Source organism: Cornus florida, unplaced genomic scaffold, assembly GCF_030987335.1.
Source record: "Cornus florida cultivar Cherokee Brave unplaced genomic scaffold, ASM3098733v1 CherokeeBrave_3.0.0_Hap2_Chr10, whole genome shotgun sequence".
In the NCBI taxonomy this organism is placed as follows: Eukaryota; Viridiplantae; Streptophyta; class Magnoliopsida; order Cornales; family Cornaceae; genus Cornus; species Cornus florida.
In genome coordinates this window covers 65,913,646-65,936,132 of record NW_026775580.1, presented here as the reverse complement: position 1 = coordinate 65,936,132, position 22,487 = coordinate 65,913,646, and the positions used below count along the sequence as shown (strand labels likewise).

The following is a 22,487-nucleotide window of genomic DNA, read 5'->3' as shown; positions in this document are numbered from 1 at the left end:
AGTTGATACGGACAAAGTAAACAACCTCAAATCCAAAAAAACTCTAAGCACTTATACACAATTACACATAGATGCATCTTAATTATGAAAAGGCCGTTTCAAAACTTAGAAATATGGAGTGTGTGGGGAATGAAACAATATCCAAATCAACTTTTATAAAAAAGTGAATTTACATTATTAACCCTGGACATTGTACACCTCCTCATAAACACCCTGCACCTACCAAACGAACTGTCAAACATTCAATCCAGCTGACGTGTCACGACGCGTCATCATGCGATCTCTTCATCGACGTTTTCAATAAAACAAGCACCATCTAATCTCTGGTCCATCTCTTTCTTTCTCCCTCTCTCGATTGCGAAGAACTGTTGGGCCTTTCTCTCAAAAACTGGTTTTCTTCTCCGAAGGTCAGTTTTCTGGGCTCACACCTTATTAATTCATATATATATATCTATATATATATATATGTTATATAATATAGAGGCGGCTCATATTCTTAATTTGTTGGAATGATTATTTCCTTATTATGATTGGCACATTCGAATAATCTAAACCGAATATGCTTTTCGCACCAACAGTTCTTCAACGACCATCCTTTGGCTGTTTTGTTTCCATCTCGTTTACGTGTCACTGTTTTTGACTCAATAAGCTTTGCTATTTCGTGAGGCAATCAAATTGCGTTCTTGAACCATATGTTGTGATAATATTGGGATTTTTGTGATCTTCGTTGGTTCTCTGCAAAATTGAAATTTCGGGTGATGCAAAAAAGGAGAGTTTGAGAGCTTTTTATCATATCTGATGATCAATGCAATGCAATTTATGAGCCAAAAGGCTCCAAATTTTGCGTGTTGATCAATTGGGTTGTTTATTTATTATGTAATTTTGAATTAGTGGTCTGGGTAATTGGAAAAATTCAATTACTAATCTGGGTAATTGAAAAAATTCAATTTTTTTGAGGATGTATGCGGTGGGGAGATTCATCTCCCGTGGTGTTTATACTGTATCTGCTCCCTTTCATCCGTTTGGTGGAGCTGTAGATATTATTGTTGTTGAACAACAAGATGGGAGCTTCAAATCGTCGCCTTGGTATGTTAAATTCGGTAAATTTCAAGGGGTTTTGAAGAGAAATGAGAAAGTGGTCAACATAAGTGTTAATGAGGTTGAAGCGGATTTCCATATGTACTTGGATCATAAAGGGGAAGCTTACTTTCTCAGGGATTCGGATGTTGTTGAAGAAGATGAATCCACATTATATCCTTCATCTTCTGGTGAGGAGACAGAGGGGCAGTCTAGTGATAGGAAGCCAATGAAGTCGAAAAGTTGTGATTATGATGCTACCAAGTCTGATCCGGTTACTGAGATCGATGTGAGCAACGAGGGGATTGTGGCTAGAACAGGTTCCCGCCGGTCTCGGATTATGGGGCTTGTTTTTGGAAGGAATTCAATTAAGGGGGACAGATTGGGGGTTGAAGGGGACAGCTCTGATGTTGGAAGGATAGATTCTATGGAACGTGCTGAGATTGCAGCTGATCTCTTGGAGGTGAAATGGTCCACCAATCTTGCCTCGGGTAGGCAACGGAATGATAGGACTCCGGAAATTTCTGTTCCAGATATTTCAAATGGTGGAGAAATTCAGGATTTGCAGATTAATGACCAACAGAGGCAGGCGAATTCACTTGCAAATAGTAATGTGGAAAATGGTTCAGACCATCATGTCTCACATGAAGAAATTGTTTCTCATGACCATGGAACGAGCAATGGTTCTCAGCCTGGCTTTCAGGAACTGAAAAGTTCTGTTGAGGGAACCGGCATGGGAATATCATGTTTAATCACTGAACGTGTTGTTGGAACACTGACTCCAACTGGGAGTGGTTTGGGAGAAAATGATGAAATAAATTCTGCAATGTCAGAAACAGTCAACGAATTGGGTGTAAGTAATGCAGATCACGATGAGGATGGTCAATGTGTCACATCTGTGATTGCCATTCCTAATTCAGAAATTGCAGAAATTGTAGAGCTTGAAGCATTCACCAGCGAGAAGCTCGATGAAAATCAGGATTTAATAAATTCTGAAATGTCAGAAACGGTCAACGAATTGGGTGTAAGGAATGCAGATAAAGATGAGGATGGTAAATGTGTCACATCTGTGATTACCAGTCCTAATTCAGAAATTGTAGAGCCTGAAGCATTCACCAGCAAGAAGCTCAATGAAAATCAGGATTTAACAAATTCTGAAATGTCAGAAACGGTCAACGAATTGGGTGTAAGGAATGCAGATCATGATGAGGATGGTAAATGTGTCACGTCTGTGATTACCATTCCTAATTCAGAAGTTGCAGAAATTGTAGAGCTTGAAGCATACACCAACAAGAAGCTTGATGAAAATAAGGATTTAATGGATTCTGAAATGTCAGAAAGAGTAGACGAGTTGGGTGTAAGGAATGCAGATCATGATGAGGATGGTCAATGTGCCACATCTGTGATCACAATTCCTAATTCAGAAATTGCAGAAATTGTAGAGCTTGAAGCATACACCAGCAAGAAGCTCGATGAAAATCAGGATTTTGACAACAACGTCGTTTTACCATGCAGTGCTGTTTCCGAGGAGGAAAATGGAGCAGATAAACTTCAATCTAATGTTGACTGTGAAGCATCAGAGAGCCCTAGGGCAGGACTGGATGGTTCAGGCAAACAATCTGGAGAAATGCTATACCTTCCTTGTGGAGGATCTGGGGAAGTCCATGTCCATTCTGAAACTTTTCACGAGACTACTGAGCTAAAATCCCTGGTAAACTCTTCACCAAAAGCTGGTTTATTATTAGCAAAAGAATCTTTGGATTTTCAAGAAATTTTAGGAGATAAGAACGGTTGCAATGTCTTTAATGATGCAAATATTCCTGAAAGTGAGGGAACTTCTACTTCTTCAAGCTCAATTGCAAACGGTATTGTAACTGACACCTATAGTCAAATGGTCACTGTTAGCTCAATAAATGTTTCAGTCAAAGAAGTTGAGTCACAAAGCTTTTGCTCCGTTTCTGGTTTCAGCAATCCAATATGTCAAGTAAAAGACGAGAAAAATGATACGGATGAAGATAACAACCTGCAACATTCTTCTGAACCTGTTGGCGTTCCCCAAGAATCTAGTGATCATGTCCCCACAGAGGCAACAAATAATTTAGTACCAGAAGGTTCAGAGGAGGAACAATTCGCCTTTAGTGACCTTGATGATTTCCAAATCGGTGGAGTTCAATGCACGAACTTAATTTCTGCAGATCACGAGGAGAAAGATAATCCTTCTCTTACACCAGAAAACACTGAAATTGTGATTGAGTCATTCGATTCAAATTTTGAGTTTAGTTCATCTCCAGACAAGTTTGTTCAAGAGAATCCACCAAATAGTGACGAAGACTCGAGACAAAAGTCAAGGATTTTATCAAGGAGCATTAGTATTCCTGGAAGTAGTGAAGTTCCTAATGAGGAAGTTGGGAGGATGGTTGAATCTTTACCTAATCTGCGGCTAAATGTTGATGATATGGATGCACCCAACCTTCATCATTCCTTAGGCCGTTCTCTGGATTTAAATTACAAATCCTCAAAGTGGATGTTGCTTCGGAAAGAGTATTCAAAACTTGTGAAGTCAGAAGCAGACAGAGAACACCAATTTCCCCTGGCACAGCCTACAACTACCAATGATCAGATATTAGAGGAGCTCAAAGATGTACCTGCCAACCCTGCTACTGGTATGAGAACTATTCTCTTTTATATCATCATATATTAAGGGCACACATAAATTCAGGATATGCGGACACCGAAGTGAAACAAAATCATTCCATTCAGTTGTTTATGGCATTTGAAATGAGTCCATACCAAATATCTCATTTAATGTAAGAGCTGAATTTTCAAAATTTGGAGTAATCATGTTCTTTTTGATTTTGTAACAATTATGGTGATGACTCCATTTTAGTAAGGATTCAATTAAGGATGGACTTCTGCTCCTAATTGCCGCTGAAACAAAAAAAAAGGGGAATGGTTTTTTTCTTTTCTTCTGGGTAGTTCCACACACTCTTATAAGCCTGTTCTTTACACAAAATATCTCTTCGCAAACACTCGTCATATGATACAATGGGGGCTGATGCCTCTTCAGGCATATAATATTGAAACTTGGACATGGGTTTCTGCTGGGATGGAATTTGGCTGTTGATGGGTTCTGTTGCTTTGCTGCTTATTGCTTTTCTCTTGGAAGACAGTTCTTTAATTGCTGCTGGATTGGTCTTAGTTTAATTTGATTGTTTTGTAGCTTAGTGGCTTTAGTCTAGATTCTGAAGTTCTGTTTTGACTTAAAATGTGTTCTCTTTTGTCTTTATTAGGCTTCGGTGGTTAGTTTTTTCTGAGTGAGTCTTTCAGAAAGTTCTTTATTTGTTTGAGGGCTGTTTGAATTGCCTGTTGTTTTGTTTGTATCTTTATTAAAATTCTAACTTGCCAAAATTAAAAAATAAATAAATGGACATGGATAAATTTGCGTCTCTGGGTCCTGGTGTATTGAAGAATTATTGGCTCGTAACCAGAATTGGTAGCCATTACTTCCTACGGAATGAGGCTGTATCTCTTGTCTTAGGATGGGTTCATTTGGAATTGAGCACGTATTTGAACCAAAAGTTATTATAGCTGTTGACTGAGTTAAGAAACGTCTTGCAGGGGACACATCTACAGCCATTGATGCCTCCGGTGGAAGCTGGTGGTCTTTTCCTTTCAAAAGATCAAGAAGCATGAAAGCTACCCAGTCAGCTATAAACCGTACCAGAAGTTCTGATGCTGGGAGTACTTTTGAGAGTGCTGTTGACGTGGATGGTGAGAAAGATGTGCTTGAACTAAAGGTCAATAAAAAGAAAGTAAGGGCAATCACTCCAACATCCGAACAACTGGCATCCTTGAATCTGAAGGAAGGGAGAAACACAGTAACCTTCACATTCTCAACTGCAATGCTGGGGAAGCAGCAGGTTATTTTGTTGCATTGTTCAGTTGGATTTTTCTTTCTTGCTGGAAAAATATCTCTCCCCCTCCTCTCTCTCTCTCTCTATATATATATATGTGTGTGTGTGTGTGTTTGTATAGGTCTTTGTATGGGTGGTTGGGCTCTCAACTATTTGTGGACGTATTTAACAGGTTGAAGCCAAAATGTATTTGTGGAGATGGGACACCCGTATAGTAATCTCAGATGTTGATGGGACAATTACCAAGTAAGGCTATTCTTACATTTTTTAAACATGAGAAGCTTACACCTAATACTTTGTATCATGAGAAAATTAAGAATTGAAGGTCACATTTACATAGTTAGGTTTCTTGAATCATGATATTATGAACAAATAAGTTCGTTTCAAATATGATTTATTTTTTTAAAGGGACATGATTTGATTACCCAATGTATATATCTACATGGGCTCCTGGGAGGGGAAGAACAAAGACAAGCCTAACTTTCGTTATTAACCAATCATCTATTCTGAGTCTCAAACTAGCAACAGATCCGAATATCATGATCTGATGTTTTCCAGTTGATAGAATTACTACTGGACAATATGTGAAAGTTGGACATGGCTAGTTGGTTTTTGATTTCTAAAGAGATTGGTTTAGTTTTTTGCAATGAACTTCAATTTCTTGATAAGATAGAATAGATTTGGTCTGCATTATTTTTTCTTCCTCTTCCCTTTCTCTCTATATATTTTTTACTTATTTTTTTTTTTTCATTTAACAAAGAATTAGATACCTAAAATATTACGTAAAAAATCCAGGCAAACACAACAGAACAAACAAGGAGGAACAGTGAGAAACTCATCCTCTCTCACCAAAGCCATTCTTGATGTCGGAAGGTGTCCTATGGAGTATTGTTTGGTGGATCATGTAGCTTATCCGCCCCATTTGAAATGGTTATGGAGGCCCGTTTAATTTTTTGGGCGGGATTGGGTTTAATATTAGAAAACCATGCGGGTGCAGGGACAGTCACCTCGCTCCAAGCTAACTTGTGGAAAACTGCAAGTGATTCTCTTACATAAGGTGAAATTTTTGACACCTAAATTCAAAACATTGAATGAAAGGCACAATGTTACTGCTAAGGAGAGACTCAAATCCAAAACATTGAATGAAAGGCACAACGTTACTCAGGGGCCGCAAAATTTTCCATAGGTCCATTAAGCTTATGACAGAAGACTTAAGTTACTAAAGTTTTTCTTTTTCTACCTAAGCCAAATTGATTATACAAAATTACATATCCCCAGGTAGGAAGAGATATAAATATAGGGAGAGAGGATATGAGAATATCGAAGTCACCATAGCGGCAAACATTGGAAAAAAAAGAAAAAAAAAAGGCAAAGCGAATGTAATAAACATGTAATCAGGTCCAATTATATCATGCCAGCAAGTAAGATCCCGAGAGAAAACCAGCTGAATTATTGCTATGAACAAGGCCTCCCAACTCTGAGAATGGTACTCTTTCGAGGTGGGAACTGGGATTGAGAGGTTTGAAACATGACTGCTAAGGAAAGACTTTAAGGAATAATATTTGAAGGCTGCTTTATTTACTTTTGCTAAAAGCAAATAAAACTAGAAAGGATTCATGAGACATTGGAACTAACAACCATTGGAGATAAAATGAGAGAATATTAAGACTGTTTGATTGATCACGTGCAATTAACATAATTATTTGCACTAATGAGGAGGAGTGAAGTCTTCCATATTGATAGTAGTGCTAGGGGTAGGGGAAGACCAAAATTAATATGGGATGACATAGAAAGGATGTGATAGGTGTAGTTCAACTGAAATTGTGGATTAAGATAGTGTAATGAAGAAATGGGATTCATCTAGCTAGCTCTAAAGATTAGGTACAAGGTTTTGTTGATTTAAGTTCAACACCTGCGGAAGTAACCAAAAAGAAATATATGAAAAGAAGATATAGTGAATTTAAAAAGATATATAAGGAGGCTGTGGTGCAAGCTTTCCATACAACTGTTTTATATATATATATATATGTATGTATGTATATGTATATATGTAGCTACTATATGTTCTGTTGTTCAACGTTATGTAATCAACGTCCGTAATCTGAGTAATTATTTATCTTCCGTCTTCATCATATCATAAATATAAACTCTAAAAACTTGGTGTGTCTTTCTACTGAATATTCTTCATGTTGATTGTTGTACCTTTTACTTTCTAATTAGTGAAGTCAACTTTGTAAGCCATAACTCTTCATTGTTCCAGGAGTTGGTTGCAATAAGTTTCTTTGATGGTTTGGTTCGTTTTTTCAAAGCACCAATAGTGCTAAAGGCTGAAGTTCTCTTGGTCGTATCTAATTCTTATCCACATTCATATTTCAGATCTGATGTTTTAGGACAGTTCATGCCTATGTTTGGAATGGATTGGTCACAAACTGGTGTTGCACATCTATTTTCAGCTATTAAGGTTTGTTACATCTCCTCTCGCATGCTTATATTTGTAACTTTTAATGTATGTTTATCGGTTTTAAGGCAGTCATTTGTAGTGTAATCCATCACTCAGTTACGGGAATAGACAGATGTTGTTGATGAAAAGAGGGGAGGGGTGAATTGGTTTGTTGAGAATTGTATAATTTTTGAAATAAATTTTAAACAAGTCAGAAGAGAATGCAGAATTAGAGAGAACAATATCAACACAGTTTAATGTGGTAAAACCCCATATAATTGCGATAACATCCAAGGAACCTTTTGGCTCAGAAAGGGTTTCACTATGTTGATTTCTCTTGCACACTCAATATCTTCACCTCACTGCCAACATATACAATGAACACCCCCTTTTTGCTCCCAACATAATAATCTGTCACTAAATAAACAATCACACCCTGGTCCACACATTTTTACATTCAAAGTATTGTTTCTCACTCATAGCATCACATGAAGGAAGAAGGAATGGCGATGATGTATTCAAGCTATTTCAGAAACTTTGTATGAGAACTTGAATTATCGAAGCTTGAATTTTGATGATTTGATCTTGAGAGCTTTTCAAGGATAGCATCTTATCTTCAGAAAAATCACTTCAAGAATTTTGAATTAGCAGCTAGTGTTACGACAAACGCAGCGAACCAAAGAATAAATCACGAATCAAGGCAGAAAAGTAAACACACCAAACCCAAAGAACACAAAGATTTAGCGTGCTTCGACACAAGTTGTGTCTATGTCCACAATGAAGATCTGGCAAAAGTTTTTACTACATGAAAAACTAGAGATTTCAAAATGCCCTTATGTATCACCATCGGGCTACAAGAAAGTACTAAATAGGGTCCACGACCCACAAGCAAAAAAAGGGTCAAAATTCGACCTGGAACCAAATTCAGGCCACAACATCACAACGAGAATAAGATTCTTGTAGTTCTTCACACAATTGACTCACTATCGTGTACTATTCTGAATTTGATATTTCTTCTCTTTTTCGATCAAATCCACTAGCCTTAAGACTCAGAGAATGAGAATATATGTGTGACAGCCATAGCGAGAAAACAGGGATAGCCATAGCAACGCTTACCATCTGCATAACTAAAACTTAAGAAGTTAGAGAAAAATTACCTAATTGCCCCAGAAAAATTCTTCTTGGTCTAAAACAATTTTTTCCCTTATTGGGAAAGGAGGTTTTGATTTAATTGCCATATGAAAATGAGTCGATGAATTTGATTTTTGCATATTGGTAATGGGATAAAATCACTTTTTGCATAATTGAAAGACAAACCAAAAGTGGCTCCAAACAAAACCCTCAACCCAACAGTAGTCATGTTATATGACCATTCCACAAATACAATTCAAACTACTGGCTTTGTGGTGTTTTAAATGTTTCTGCATTTCTGTTTGAGAACGCAAAATAAAATAAAATAAAAAATTGTACAATATTCACATCATTACTCATCACGACTCAGCACTAGTGACTTGTTGCTGGTATTTTTCGTAAACCCAAGTTGTTTTCTAATGCTGCAGGAAAATGGATATCAATTGCTTTTTCTAAGTGCACGTGCAATTTCTCAGGCTTATCACACTAGACAATTCCTATTTAACCTTAAGCAGGTGATGATGTGGACAATCAATGTTTAGTTCTTGATTTGCATTGGATATTGAAATCAAGAAAGTCTTGAGTTTCTATATATCCTGTCTATTTTCTTTTTATACCTCTAACAGAATTTGTTTATCCAATTTGTAGAATGGAAAGGCTCTACCAGATGGGCCTATTGTTATATCCCCTGATGGACTTTTTCCTTCTTTGTTCCGGGAAGGTAATTGGTGCATATGTTTTTTTCTTAAAACTTGTCCACGAATTACATTGTTTTTTTCAAATTGTGCAATTAATATGTATGAAAGAAAAACATTTTGAACACCCAATGTTACACTAATCCTGATTTAAATCTTGAGTCAGTGGACAAAGCGGTAAATGTGGTAGCCATCGGCAGACTTCTTACATGGTTAAATCATTGCCTATACTTCCTCCCTCTCTCTCTCAAATTGTATACTGCCACTACTATTTTGATAGCTTTTTTTTTTTTTTTTTTCTCTCTCTAAAGTTCAAGCAAACACACTCACCCACTATATATATATAATGCCTCCACTGAGGCTCGAACACTCAACCTCCCCATTTGGGGAGGATAGCTTGTACCATCTAGGCTAGTGCCCATTGGTTGCTATATGCATGGGTTCTTTCAGCAGTCATATTCATATTTTTTTGTCATCACAATTAATTTGATCATCCTGGTCTTAAGTCCCTTCTGTTTCTGCAATGACTGTGAGACCTGATCGTATCTACCTTTTTAGAATTACGTAATCTGTTCTTTTATTGCTTTTCACATTTATGTTATTTTGCTTTTCCCTTTATCGTAATGCACCTATAATGCATTTAATCGTGACAGAATAGTCCATCTCTACACTTCTGGTGTTTGATTTGATGTCCGAAAAAATTAATAGGATTCATAAGGTAGGTCATTTTTTTGATAATTTGAACTCCATGGGATAGTCTGCAAAAGGTCCAGTTTTGGTAATTTAGACTCCACTTGTCATTCCTAAATCCTAATTCAGAGCGCGATTGACTTCAAATTTCATGAATTGTATCACTTTGATTTTTAGATTAAACCATGGATATGTTTTACATTTATTAGTTATATGTTATCTTGCAGATCAGTAATATATGATGTTCAAATAAAAATCTTTAGGGTTGTGAGCATTCGGAGTCTTCTTGTTAGCTGCTTTTCTATTCTTAATGCACTCAGAAAATTTCTTTTTCTTTTTGCAGTTATTAGAAGAGCTCCTCACGAATTCAAAATTGCTTGCTTAGAGGTCAGTTCCTAGTTCCTCACTACTACAAATGTTTCTTTATACATCTGATAATTTTCACCTCTCCAACCTGATATATGTTCTAACCATTTGCATATGTAGCTTTTGTGTTGCTGGTAGATGATTCAAGAATTAAGTGTGTTTTGATGTTCCATGCAAATTTTTTGAGATTATTGTGTTAATTTACTTTGTCTTTCTCGATTTCTTTTTCTTAACTCTAGCAAAATTTAAGGCCATATTTTCTCCTTATTAGCAGCTCCTTTCTATTATATTTGGTGGTCATGATAATTATACCATCCAAAAAGTGCAACAGTGGATTCTTTCACCCGAAAGTGCCCAAATGCATGTCATGAACAATGAAATTGTGTCATGCGCCATGTTAACCTGGTCATGTAAAATAATTATAAATATTTATGAAGAATATTATAGAAGATGAAAGTTAGAGAGAAATTACCCAGTTTCAGTCACAACGCCCTGAGGAGGGAGGGCTCGAGACAGAGCTGTATTTCACAAAGTGGCTGCTCTAAGACTCAAACTTGCACCAAAGACACTGATGTTCAAGCGTTAAATCACTAAACCAGGCAACGACCCTCTATTAGGAAATGAAAATTAAAATGTTATATTCTCTATCCACCAATTTTTAATAAATATCTCTATTTTGTGGCTTAGATATCTAAAATTCATTATCTGAATCTTGTCAATGTCTGTGCAACTACTTGGGTTGGGTACATAAAATCATGTTTTACCATTTCATTCAATCTAGGGCCATAGCATTTAGAAACCCATTTATTTGGAAATTTAGACGAAATGGAATTATGATGCTGGGATCTTGAGTAAAGACGCGGGATAGTTTTGTATAATGTAGGTAAATTAATGCCCCTGATGGTGAAAGAATCATCGTATGCCCGAATTATGAAACCTGATTTCCTTGGATTATTTTGTAGCATTGCTTTTGAAGGTTATATAACTGGAAAGAGGAGCCTCTTAATTCTTTTCTTCTTGGACTTTCCAGGATATCAAGGCATTATTTCCTCCTGATCGCAACCCGTTCTATGCTGGTTTTGGAAACAGAGACACCGATGAGTTTAGCTACCTCAAGGTTGGAATCCCAAAGGGAAAAATCTTCATTATCAATCCCAAGGTAAATATGGAAACTCTCTACTATTTACTGTGTAAGGCCTCAAATGTCTGTCAAAACTATGAAAAACTTATCTTGTGATGTTTTTGTGTTTGCAGGGTCAGGTGGTTGTGAATCGCTGTGTCAACACAAAATCATATACATCCCTTCATGATCTTGTGCATAACATGTTCCCCATGTCCTCGTCTGAGCAGGTTTAGTTCGTTCTTTATTTTTTCACACTAAAATGGCAATTGATATTTGATAAGGGGTTCTTTTGTTAATCAATGACCTCTAATAGGTGTAAAATATTTTTCTCAAGGTTACATGTTTGTCCATCTCTTCCCTCCCCACTTTGTCGCCTTTGCACATGGTAATTTGAATTTGAGGAAAAAGTGAACACTCATTTAACAATGAAAAGAAAAACGAAAGAAAGAAAAACATATTTGTTCAGGGTCTCTTTTTTAAAGCGAAAACTGACAAGTATGAGGTTAAACTCAAGATTACTGGTTTGTCCATGTTTACCCCATTCCCTCCACTGGTTTCTTGCACATAGATATTTTGAACTTGAGCACAAGCACAGAGGTAAATCAGGAGGTTAAGACGTTTTTTTCTTCAGGTGACTTCATTAATTTTATCTGTTCCTGCCTGATAATGTTACTAGCTCATCCAAGTTCTGTTCCAAATCAACTAATCACACATGCTTGTGTCCTCCCAAGATAAATTTGAATTAGAATTATCAGGTTTCTTTGGTTCCTTTTATGGAAATGACTCGGTTTTATACTCCAATTTTTCCCCTTGGTTCCAGGAGGATTTTAATCAATGGAATTTCTGGAAACTGCCTCTTCCTGATATCGATGTATGAACGTGTCAACAAGTAATAATTGATTAACCCTTTAAAATTGGAGGCCGGTAGATGCTCCCTTGCTTGCCCTGGAAAATTCAGGTAACTTCTGTTTTTTTTTTTTTTTTGTCTCTTCAACTTGGGTGCTATTAACATAAAAAAAGGGGATAATTTCATTGACACCCCCAGTAGTTTCGCCAAATATCAGTCTAAAATATCTTTCAAAAATAACTATCACTCACATTACAAACGTTTGCTTCGTTTTTCACTCACACCTCAAAAGTTAGTTGACAGGTGTGTCAGACCACTTTTTACATGTGAAAAGACATTCTTACCCTTTGACTTTGGTTTAACCAACTAAATTGTTTCTTTAATAATTCAAATGACATATTTACCCTCGTGTAAAAATTGAGCTTTGTTCTGTTAGTGGTGTTTGCTCTGTTGGTTGTGTTACAAGGATGGTGGTCTTGGCTTGGTGGTGGATTACCAATGATTGTGTTAAGCACAAATATATGTACATAATATATATATATGTGTGTGTGTAAAAAATCAAAAATAAAAAGAGAGAGGAAACCGAAAACAAAATTGAATATCAACAAAATCACAAAGATGAATTACTAGGAGACAAAAAAATAACGCAACAAAAAATCTCAATTCTGCACATGAATGATCCAAATAACACAAATGCTAATGTGTGTGTAACTATTTTTATTTGGTAATCTCAATTCATCTTTATATTCTTGAAAATATAAACTTAGAATTTGATTAACCGTTCTAAATGAGAAATCCAATATATAGTTATTATTTATTGGACTCCCAGATCCAATTATAATTGTAGAAATGAAGATTTGTATATATTGAATATAGAGATACAGAGAGAAGGAGAGACAGCGAGAGAGAGAGACTAAATTGCTTAGCCCATTTTCTCATATATCTTTAACCCTAAAACATAAAGGGAGTTATATACAATACAATAAAGGCCTAATTACATAATGGCCACAAACCCTATATCTAATTACAATAAGACCCCAACATAAATATATATATACATATAAGTGTTTCAACACTCCCCCTCAAGCTGGAGAATATATATCATATAATCCCAGCTTGGAACAAATTATTTTTAATTGATTATAACCAAGAGCCTTAGTAAACATATTAGCTAATTGATCTTCAGATTTCACGAATGGAGTAGAAATGTTTCCACTCAATATTTTCTCTCGAGTGAAGTGACAATCAACTTCAATGTGCTTGGTTCTTTCATGAAAAACCGGATTGGATGCGATGTGAATAGCTGCTTGGTTATCACAGAACAGTGGAATAGGAGTCTTGACTATTAACCCAAGTTCTTCAAGAAAATGTTGTATCCACGTTAACTCACTAGAGGTATGGGCCATCGCCCTGTACTTTGCTTCAGCGCTAGACCGTGCTAAAACTGTTTGCTTCTTACTTTTCCATGTAACAAGGTTTCCACCAACAAGTGTACAATAGCCTGTAGTAGATTTCCTATCTGAGGGAGAACTAGCCCAGTCAGCATCTGTGAAACCTGTCACATTATGATTACCATTAGATTTATATAGTAATCCAAAACCTGGAGCTTGTTTGAGATATCGAATAATTCGAAGAACAACATTCCAATGTGGTACTCTCGGAACACTCATGAACTGACTTACAACACTAACTGCATATGAAATGTCAGGTCAGGTGATAGTGAGATAAATTAGTTTCCTAACTAGGCGTCGATATCTGCCATGATCGTCAAATAAATCACCCTCATCAGGTAATAATTTTATATTTGGGTCCATAGGAGCATCAGCAGGGCGAGTACCTAACATACTTGTTTCTTTTAACAAGTCCAACACATATTTTCTTTGATATAGACTTATACCTTCCTTGGATCTAGCAACCTCAATACCCAAGAAATATTTGAGTTTGCCTAGATCCTTTGTGTGAAACCGATTCTGTAAGAACAATTTTAACTTTGCAATGCCGTCAGAATTATCACCTGTTATAACAATATCATCTACATATACCACAAGAAATATAAAGCCAGTCTTAGTATGTTGGTAAAATACCGAATGATCTGTCTCGCATCTGTTAAGGCCAAAGGAAAGTACCGCCTCGGAGAATTTTCCAAACCAAGCCCTTGGAGATTGTTTCAATCCGTACAGGGCCTTTTTAAGCCGACATACAGCATAACAAGACTCCGCCTGAGCAACAAATCCAGGTGGTTGCTCCATATAAAACTCTTCATGTAAAGTCACCATGTAAGAAAGCATTTTTCACATCTAATTGAAACAATGGCCAATTGCGATTGGCGGCAATAGAGATAAGGATTCGGATAGAAGAAATCTTCGCAACAGGAGAAAAAGTCTCATCATAATCAATACCATAGGTTTGTGTGTATCCCTTTGCAACAAGGCGAGCCTTCAATCGCTCAACAGATCCATCATGGAGATATTTGACAGTGTAGACCCACTTACAACCAGCCGTTTTGGAGCCGGGGGGGTAAGGAAACAAGATCCCATGTCCCATTATGATGAAGAGCATCCATTTCATCTATCATGGCGTTGCGCCAAGCTGTATCAGATAGAGCATCCTGCACAGTTTTGGGAATAGCAGTAGCAAATAACGTGGATTAAAAACAAGAAAATGAGGGCGATACCTTTTTATAGGAAACAAAGTTAGATATGGGGTGTGCAGTGACACATGAGCGAACACCCTTACGTAATGCAATAGGAAGATCATCAGTAGCAGGAGGAGCCTCAATGGAAGTAGAAAATTGGGGTGGGGGCTACTCGTGATCGACGGCTATACACTTGAAGTGGCGGTGGCACATGAGGTGATTGTAGTGGGTCATAGGGTAATGAATGTGACACAACAGGCAACGGAAGCAGTAGCTCGGTTTCTAAAGACGAACTATGTGAAGAAAAATAAGGAGTATCCTCAAAAAAGGTAACGTCCATGCACACAAAAGCCTTACGAGTGCTAGGATCCCAACATTTATAACCTTTTTGAGTCCGAGAGTATCCAATAAAGACACACTTGATGGCACGAGGAGACAATTTATCAGTGCCAGGGCGTAATATGTGAGCAAAACACATACACCCAAAAACACGTGGCGGCTATGCAAATAATGGTCGAGTAGGAAAAACAAAGGAATAAGGACATTTCCAATTAAGAACGGAAGATGGCATACGATTAATTAAATAACAAGCAGTAAAAACAGCATCGCCCCAAAATGCTTTTGGTAGATGCATATGTATCATCAATGTACGAGCGATTTCAATTAAATGCCTATTTTTCCGTTCAGCTACGCCATTTTGTTGAGGAGTATAAGAACAAGAAGTTTGGTGCAAAATACCACGAGAGTCGCAAAAACTAGAAATAGCACATTTGACATACTCCATAGCATTATCAGATTGTAAAGTATGTATAACACACCCAAATTGGACCTCAATTTCTTTTAAAAATATTTGAAATATGGAAAACAGTTCAGAACGGTTTTTTATTAAAAACAACCAAGTCATCCTTGAATAATCATCAACAAAGGTAACAAAATAAGAAAAACCTGAGTGACTAGTGTGACGAGCGGGACCCTAAATGTCTGTATGTACTAATTCAAATAAAGAAGACCGACGATTAACAATACGAGGAGGGAAAGGCACTCTATGGTGCTTACCCAACTGACAAGATTCACAATTTAAAATAGACACCGACTCATGGAAAGGCAAAGCAGACTTCAAATACCGCAACAAGGGATGACCTAACCGATAATGCCACTGGTACATAGACATCTGGGAATGTAAAGCAATAGTGGAAGGTTTGCAATCCAAATAGTATAGGCCATTTCTGTTACTGCCCCCACCAATCGTCTGTTTCGTGTTGAGGTCCTGAAAGACACAAGACGAAGGATAAAATGTGACAAAACAGTTCAGTGCTTGAGTCAATTTACTTACAGATAATAAATTAAAGGGAAAATTTGGAACCAATTGCACAGAGGATAAAGAAATGGATGGGGTTAATTTAATTGTTCCCTCGCCAATAATGGAACATGTTCTACCATCAGCCATAGTAACAAAAGATGAGGAACTAGACTTCTGAAAATTAGAAAATAGAGAGGCATCACCTGTGAGAAGGGTAGAAGCCCCAGAGTCAATAACCCAAGGGGATGCTGAAGTCTGTAAATCGGACAAGCATGCAATATTACCTGATTGCGCAAAATTAACTACATCAGTAGAGTTGGGATGTGTCTGGTTGACCAATGCACTGAACTCAGCTCGTGATAGTGATAGTGTCACAGTGTCACTAGTAGATGCAGGTGATGGTAATCCAGAAGTCTGACCAAGAGAGGGATGAGACCCTGCAAGGTCAGAGGAAGACACTGCTTGATTTGCCCATGTTGGTTTCCCATGAAGAGTCCAACAGTTCTCAACAGAATGCTTAGTACCCTTACAGTGGCTGCACATACGAGTGTCACTACGTCCACGACCACGGCGATTGCGACTTCTATCACGGCCACTACCGCCACGAGAACTACCTGAATTTCCACCATACCCTCTGTTGCCACTAGGAGTATCACCTGAATTTCCACCATACCCTCTGTTGCCACTAGGACTATCACGACCTCTAGAGGACTGTGGAAAAATAGAAGGAATCATCATAGCTGAATTTTCTTTCACTCCAGTGGGCGTCATATGTGATTGTTCTGAAATCCTAAGTAAACGGGAATAAATGTTACCCAAAGATGGGAGTCCTCCATCACCCGCAAGAATTTGGTCCCGAATATTATGAAGGTTCGGGTGCAAACCAGCAAGAAAAATAGAAACAGAAAATTCCTCACGTTGTCGCTTGAGAACATCAGGATCAGTAGTCAAGGGGTGGTATTGATTTAACTCATCTAACAGGCTTTTGAAATTACTGTAATACTCACCAAGGCCTTGACCAGAGAAGTCAGATTGACGAGAATGAAATATCTTTTCATATAATGAATATATGCGAGAAACATTTGTGTCCATAGAGTAAGTTTCTTTTATTGCATCCCAGATTGCCTTGGCAGTGTTGACAAACATAAAAGTGGATGCAATTGAAGGTTCCATACTGTTCCACAACCAGGACATAACCATATAGTTATCAGTTTCCCACTCCTCATATGTTGCTGATGTTTTTGATGGAGGATCAGTTATAATAAGCTTCAGCTTTCGTCGGACACCTAAAGAAATCTTTACTGCTTGAGCCCATAATAAGTAATTAGAATTACTTAATTTCATAGATGTAATTTGCAGCCCAACAGGATCAACATATGTTGCAGAAGATTTAACTCCAGTAGACCCAGAAGCAACATTTGAATCGTCTGGCATGGAGATATGAATATGGAAAGAAAAAAAAAACTTATCTCCGCCAAGTTAAGATGCCAAATCTGTAGCAAGGAACCAAAGAAGTTGTTGCACCTGAGAAGGCCAGACCAGAGTTGAACCGGGAACAAAAGAAGACTCGGAGCAGAACAGACCCGGTAAGTAAATCGAGCCGGATCTTGAATTGGGTTAAACGGGTCGGATCTTGAGTCGGTCAAACAGGGCGGACCTTAAACCGGGTCAAACAGGGCGGACCTTAAACCGGGTCAAACGGACCGGACCTTAAACCGGGTCGGAACAAATCCGGATTATATTAATCTGGATTAGGATAGCGAGCACCCTGTAGCCAAACACCATTCGTCTCTCAGCTCTCCGGTAAGTACGCAGCGGCAGCGGCGATGGAATCACAAGCAGCGATACACCTCGCAACAGCCGTCGGTGACCAAACAACCAGCAGCAACGACGACGACAGCCGCCGGTGAGCAGCAGCAAGCATCGACGGCAAGAGAAAGCGGTGAATTCGTTGACAACTGAAACGGCAACAACGCGAGTAACCAAACTGGGTTTCAGATCTGAGACCAAGCAACGAGCAGCGACGACAAGAGAAGGCTGCGAGCTCGTCGACAACCAAAAAACGGCAGCAACACCACCGTCACGAGCTCTGAATAGATCTACAGATTAGATCTATACAAGAACAATGCAATTGCAATTTCCCACTCACAATTTCGATCCGCTCTGATACCATGTAGAAATGAAGATTTGTATATATTGAATATAGAGATATAGAGAGAAGGAGAGACAGCGAGAGAGAGAGACTAAATTGCTCAGCCCATTTTCTCATATATCTTTAACCCTAAAACATAAAGGGAGTTATATACAATACAATAAAGGCCTAATTACATAATGGCCACAAACCTATATCTAATTACAATAAGACCCCAGCATAAATACATATATACATATAAGTGTTTCAACAATAATAACTACTGAAACAAAATACACAATGACCCTTATGTATATATATATGCATATATGTATCACCCGCAAGCCGTGACCCAATAATTTCAGAGCGTTCTTAATACAAAAATGGTGAGAGGTTCTTCAATAAAATCAGTAGCCTAGAAGAGAAAGAGAAGCAACCTAGAAAGAAAAACAACGAAAATAAATGAAATTTAGAGTTTAGAGAAAGAAAATAAAAACCCAGAAGAGAAAACTAAAGAAACTGAGAGTGGAATAAAGAAGAAACGAGCTCTGAGAAACCTTTCAAATTGCTGATATCTTGAGTCCAGGTGACATAGTATTGTAAAATTGGTAACCCAATCACCAAAATCTTAACAGAATGATAACAAAAAAAAAAAAAAAGGTTAATGTCAAAAATTCCCAAGTCTGCTGATCTTTTTCCGATCGATGAGCTTGATAATTAGTAGCGGTCAAGAATTTTTGAAAAAAGAGAAGCATATAGCAAAAACAACATATACATATATGGTGTTTTCTTGACCCGAAACAACACCAGATCTAATTAGACTCCCAATGAGCGTTGACAACGCCGGTTTGTCCTTGAAGCTCGGGCTCTTTAGCAACTTCTCAAGTCTTGGCACATCTTCACCACCCAGATCAGTTGGGCACCACCGCACCTTCGTTGCTGCTCTGGAAAATCCAATCGTAACCCACGACGATGACATCGGTTAGGCACGTAGGCGATGGTGACGAAGGCACCCAGATCGGTAGACGATGACGCGACTGATGGGCTCTCTGCAGCCGTACACAGCGTGGTTCTTCAGGCACCCTCTGTACCTGGGTTTCCTCGGCGTCCCACCATCGTCTCTTGTACCTGCTCCACCGCCGCCGTCTCCTGCGCATGCCCCTGCCGCCGCCTTTTGCGCTGACATCGTCGCCGGTGTTGTGCTTGTGTGTATAATATAATATATATAATATATATATATATATATATATATATATATATATATATATATACGGGTATATGTTTGTATGCGATCAGATAGAGATAGAGGAGAGAGAAATAGTATGATTAAAAAATTAATCTAATAATTTAATTAGGGGTATAATAGTCATTTAGGGTATTTGATATTTTAGAGTAAATGTGATTAAAAAATTAAGGGCAAAGTTGTCTTTTTTTATGCTTTTAACGGAGACTGTGACAGAAAAGTGAAAATGGACCTAAGTGATAGTTATTTTCGAAAGATGTTTTAGACTGATATTTGGCAAAACTACTGGGGGTGTCAGTGAAATTATCCCTAAAAAAATATTATTAAGATTTCAGAAAAAAATTATACAATACTTGTAAATTCCATTTTAACATGGAATATATAGAACAGGCTATTCGCAATCAAAATGATCAATCACATTTTTTAACTCAATAGGGATTGTATGTTCGTAAAGTATGTATTATGGAAGCTTCAGAAAATCATTTCGATCCTAAACACCATAAAGCCAATGAAAGCTTAAGAGAACTTTATTCTTTGATCATGCACATTCCGCCGTCTGATTATAATTTTACAGTTTGGTTATGTGTTCCTTTTTCTCAATAATCGAATTTCGCCACATATCTTGCAGGGTTATGTTTGGTCTAGGTGAATGCAGAATTACCTCTTTATGATTATTTGACCTGGCGCATGGTTTTTAATTGCAATGGAATGTAATCTCTTGAGGATTTTGGAATTGTATAGTGATGATGATATATATTGGCAATAGACACTGAAGAGACAGAGCCCTGTCCTGCCAATGTCCTGCTTATTAGTGCTGACGAGCCGCTTGTCAATTCTCAGTGGAACCTATTCAAATGTATATTTTCAAGGTTGGAGATGGATCCATTTCAGTTGAACCTGCTTCAAGGCCAGTTTCATTTGTAAATTTATGTAGTTTGTATACCATGAACGCTGCAATGTTTCTCGTTTAAGCATTCATTGGAAGATTTACAGTGGGAAATGTATGTCTCAGAGCATACACTAAGCTATAATTTCTCAGTTATAGACCAAAATTCATCCATGGTTAGATAGATGTAGATGCTTTTTACCCTTGCAGCATGTATATGCTCTAAAAGTGTTTTTTTATTTATTAGTTTTGTCTATACTTTAGTTAAACTCCCCCATGTTTGTATATCTTCATTCAGACCCCCGGGGTTAACGAAAGGAATGAAATAACTAATCTACCCTCATTTTTGGGAGGAAAGTGTTAAATTAAATTAGAAGGAATGAGGGGAGGATTTTGAGCATTATGAAGCAATTTTATGATGATGTCAGCAAAAAAAGTATAAAAATTCAAATGAGTAATAGTTTTCTGAGAATTATTTTTTTAAATTTGAGTTAAAAAGTTATGTTTTATATAGTAGTCTCTTATGATTGTTTAAAATCTGTTATCTGTTTTTCAGAGAATTCTGTCAGTGAAACAAATAAATAAAAATGTATGTCTTGATGAAATTTAATTGTTGTAGAGCAATATTCATGTTTTGATTTATTTATTAATTTATTTGGTTTTGATTTATTTATTAATTTGTTTGGTAAAAGGTAAGAATTAGAATAAATAATAAATAAATAAATAAAGGAAAGGGCCAGAAACAAAAGAACATTACTTTACACCAAGCAAAAACACACAGCAGAATTATCGCCCCAAGAGTACGAGTGACATAGTGTCACTCACTAATTAAATATTACAATGAGTTGCGTGCACATCTTATTGCAATTATGCATATATTTAAGTTACTGGTATGCTACAATTCTCACACCCATTCGATTTTGAGCAAACTCCACAAGCTTCTTGATCTCATTTTCATCAATGAAACCGTTGCCATTGGCGTCCGCCAACTGCACTCCACGCTTACTCTTCCACCGGGAAAACCAACCACCGGTGACACGAATGGCCTATCGAAGTTCATCCTTGCTTATACAACCATCTCTGTCAGTGTCGAATCTCTTCAAGAAACAGTTTTAATCTCCATTCTAAATTAGGAGTCGTCCCTGAAGGCTGCAGTGAAGAAGTCCCTTGAAGGCTTCTCCAATTTATAGTGCGTTTCACTTTGTTTGCCAGAAAAGAAAAGAAAAGAAAAACGTGGTGGAATCATTTCATGTACGTTTTCTTGTAGAATAAGAATCAAATTAAAGTATTAGCATAAATGTGTGTTTCAAAAAAAAGAGTATTAATAGCTTCAAATCACTTTCACATTCATTGTTAATTGACTGCATGTACGCATATCTTGTAATAAAAGAAAGAAAAGGAACGGATTAAATATTATTTAATTATATACTAATATTCGTGAGGTTTGTAAAGGTGTATTAGTACTTTGTTTGGTAAAAGTTCGTGTTTAATATATATATTCTCACAGTTGAGTGGTTTTTCATGGGATAGATGGGCCAAATCTTCAAGAGAGAAAGGAATATTGTATATATTGTCTGACCTAAAACCAACAAAGAAAGACAAGGATCATTCTCATTCTTATTGATTTGATATTCTGAGTATCAGCCTCCATTCTTCTAGAGGTTTGTGTAATTTACTCTTCAATTTAATTAGGATTTAAGAAGCAGACACAGAACAACACATAAAACAAACATTTCTAATTATCACTTAATAAAATTTAAAATTTTCATAATAATTATTTTATATTATTATTGTTGAAAAAGTTGCATTTTAATGTAAAAACTTATTTGAAATGTGTTATGAATTATCTAAAAAGTGTCGGATATGCAGTCAAAATATCTAAGAAATATCTGAAATGTATCGGATATATGTTATAAATTAAAATATATATTTTAAAATGATAGATACATTTAAAAAGTATGGAACACGTATTTACGAGTATCCTTAAAATATTAGTATCTGACATGTAT

The 22,487-nt window shown here is 37.0% G+C and overlaps 1 protein-coding gene across 3 annotated transcripts; it reads left to right on the top strand.

The window, feature by feature from the left end:
* The first annotated feature begins 249 nt into the window (after positions 1 to 249).
* Positions 250 to 20,736, top strand: LOC132279049 (phosphatidate phosphatase PAH2-like). Of its 3 annotated transcripts, XM_059780970.1 has the most exons (12): positions 253 to 407; positions 579 to 3,740; positions 4,696 to 4,997; positions 5,164 to 5,237; positions 7,368 to 7,452; positions 8,991 to 9,077; positions 9,211 to 9,283; positions 10,291 to 10,334; positions 11,344 to 11,472; positions 11,568 to 11,663; positions 12,257 to 12,394; positions 20,221 to 20,736. In XM_059780970.1, exons 2-11 carry the CDS (start codon positions 959 to 961, stop codon positions 12,311 to 12,313), a joined length of 3,729 nt encoding a protein of 1,242 aa, XP_059636953.1. In that variant the 5' UTR covers positions 253 to 407; positions 579 to 958; the 3' UTR covers positions 12,314 to 12,394; positions 20,221 to 20,736. The 3 variants fall into 3 exon arrangements, with proteins under 3 accessions (XP_059636954.1, XP_059636952.1, XP_059636953.1); XM_059780969.1 differs by having other exon boundaries at positions 252 to 3,740; XM_059780971.1 differs by lacking the exon at positions 12,257 to 12,394 and having other exon boundaries at positions 250 to 3,740.
* The last annotated feature ends 1,751 nt before the right edge of the window (positions 20,737 to 22,487 follow it).

Bases quoted from the DNA above. Each gene is read 5' to 3' on its own strand.
- LOC132279049 (XM_059780969.1), top strand. From the start codon at position 959: ATGTATGCGGTGGGGAGATTCATCTCCCGTGGTGTTTATACTGTATCT. The intron at 3,741-4,695 runs GTATGAGAACTA...AACGTCTTGCAG, and splicing joins ACCTGCCAACCCTGCTACTG to GGGACACATCTACAGCCATT. The intron at 7,453-8,990 runs GTTTGTTACATC...CTAATGCTGCAG, and splicing joins ATCTATTTTCAGCTATTAAG to GAAAATGGATATCAATTGCT.